The sequence below is a fragment of the Montipora foliosa genome, chromosome 2 (assembly GCF_036669935.1).
Source record: "Montipora foliosa isolate CH-2021 chromosome 2, ASM3666993v2, whole genome shotgun sequence".
NCBI classification, from domain to species: Eukaryota; Metazoa; Cnidaria; class Anthozoa; order Scleractinia; family Acroporidae; genus Montipora; species Montipora foliosa.
Genome location: NC_090870.1, coordinates 14925637 through 14928136, shown reverse-complemented (window position 1 = coordinate 14928136; position 2500 = coordinate 14925637). Strand labels below are relative to the sequence as shown.

The 2500-nt window shown below is 38.9% G+C and overlaps 1 protein-coding gene across 1 annotated transcript in view; it reads left to right on the top strand.

Moving 5' to 3' along the window:
• LOC137992529 (intermembrane lipid transfer protein VPS13A-like) overlaps positions 1 to 2500 on the top strand; it is a 139218-nt gene that overhangs the window by 126223 nt on the left and 10495 nt on the right. The window contains exon 90 of the mRNA XM_068837896.1: positions 757 to 802. Within this exon, the coding sequence (XP_068693997.1) occupies positions 757 to 802 (46 nt within the window). The remainder of the gene's footprint in view (positions 1 to 756; positions 803 to 2500) is intronic.

Genomic DNA, 2500 nt, shown 5'->3' with positions numbered 1-2500 from the left:
TGTCAGTTGTTGGATTTGACATTGTTTACAGCCAAGTCATATCCAGCGTACACTCATGGAATAACTGTCATCCATTGTATATATCGCGTCTCTGATTGATCAATGACAAATGCATAAGTAGGTTATTGAGCGATGGAGTTATTTTGTTGAGTATATAATAACTAAATAGTCCTATGAGCATATTGTGTTTGAAAATTCTTCGGCAAGTTGGTCGCGCCTACAGCTCGTGCAATTTTGAGAACTTTCAAGAGATCACTCGTGCCCATAAATCTGGAAATGCACTCGCGTTCATACAAATTCCTACGCATACTAACACAAGTTAAGAGACTTCAATATATATGTTTCATTTCATGTATCATTTCATTCGTCTGGAAATATGATTTAAGCTCCCAAAAACACCTTTCATGCAATGAATGCACAGTAATAAACAATATCAGTTGAACTTAGAGTTGAAATCAGAGAAAAAGATAACATTCGGCTTTTCTTAAAGGCCTTGGTAGCCCAAGGTAAATGCTTTGTTCAAATTTCTCCATCGGTTAAGTCTAACAATTCTTGTTGAATTCACACTCGATATTGAAAAGTCTCCTTGATGGGTCCCAGGTAACTTTCAGCTAAATAGTTTGTTAAAATTTCTCCGCCGATCGACTATTCAGATCGATTTTAAGGATATAACATGGAGTTGAATGTTAATCTTGTTTAATCTAAATATTGTAGCTTTGTGAAAAGCAGCATCCGTCCTATTTGTCTTGTTTCTAGGGTGTTGTTGGCGGTGTGACGGGCATTGTGACAAAACCAATGGAAGGCAAGTTCACTTTAATAGTTATGAATGCATTTTTAGATCAGTTTATGAGGGTCTTCGGTTACAAATAAAGCGAAGATATCTGTTTACAAGCATTGCTTTTGTTATTCAAATGTGCCAACTACAGGAACAAAAGACCCTTTGTTTCGACAGCCAATGAGGCTCTGGTTGGCACATGAATGGCAATGGGTGTCGTCAACGATATCTTCCCTATAGAGAGGTTTTCAACTGAGTGTCGAAAGTAATTAGATAATTACTTTGGTTTATGATTACTTCACTCAGTGATTGGTTCAAAGTTCTCGCGCCATTTTTTCAACCAATCAGAAGTGAAACCAAAACCAATCGTGGCTCGCGCGTAGACATTTTCCCGCGCTTTGTGTCGGCTACGTGTAATTACTTCGAGTTTTGATTGTTTTGCCGGATTGTCTCAGTCCTTTTTGATTGGCCAAAGTAATTACTTTGGTTTTAAGACACTCAATTGAAACTCGCTCTAAGGGAATCTTTGCTGGCGTCATTGTTTACATTTTGTTTCATAAACATACGAGTTTTCTCACAGAAGACCTCGTGCTATTTACAATTTAAATTGACTTCAAAGAGTAAAAGAATTTCTTAAACTTAGTTAAATATACAGCTTTAAGCCCTTTAGCTTTGCCAACGAGCCAGTTATTAGCCGTAAACGTCTGATAAATTCTTGGGTGGCAAGATCGCTAATCATGGGCACCCAACGTGAATATGGTTCAAAACCACTTAAACATAGCATTGTTAAACGTAGTTTGGTATTTAAACGGTAGATATCGGCATATTTTTCAGTATTTCTTCATATTTGTAAGGATAATGTCAACTGATCAAGTCAAGAAAGGGATTAACAAAGATCACCTCTGTGCAATGTGCAATTTGTTTACCTACTTTCGCCGAGGGAGGCAAGAACAGTTTAGCTGGCCGGTGCTTTACAAATCAGTTCCAGTGCATTTATAGTTCGGCTTGTCATGGTATATAGCGTCTTTTTTTGTCAAAACCTTTGCCGGAAGGCCAGGGTCGAGGATGGAATCCTGAATTCACGGCTAGAAATTTTGTTGCTAACATGGTTGTTAACCGAGGTCTCAGTGCAAAGGAAAGTACGGCAGACTAGAAAAGGCTTACCTCTGCTGTCATACTTGACTACTCATTTGGGTGTAATATGCCTTAACTTGAAGTGCCAAGATGTATTTTCAGGAAATTCATCTGGCTCCAGTTGTTCAAAAGGTGGATAACGTTATCCACCAGATGATTTACTATCCATTAGATACGTTGTTTTCTTGTAGCCATGTAGCACTTACATTTCAAAAGAATTACCTATGTGATTGCTCAGATATGTTGGTCAGTCTTTGATATTCTATTGATATTTAATGGGGTTACTCGGGCAACGGTTGAAAAAACGTATCCCTTCAGCTTCTTTTTGTTCACAAATGGAGGCATAGTTGAACTCGGGACCACTGAAGGCAAATCGACCCAGTGCTCATAGCGAGATTTGAACTCGACGAATGCGTTCATAAATCGAATGCCATGGCCATTTATCCTCCCGAAAAGTTGACGTCAGCGATGTCTCCGGTTTCCCGTAAGAGAGCTTGAGCTACCTTTCTTGTGTGTCACAGTTGACTCAGCCTCTAAAGCCATCATTCTTCGCTTCACAAACTCAAGATAGCAGAGAGACTAAGCGTTGCT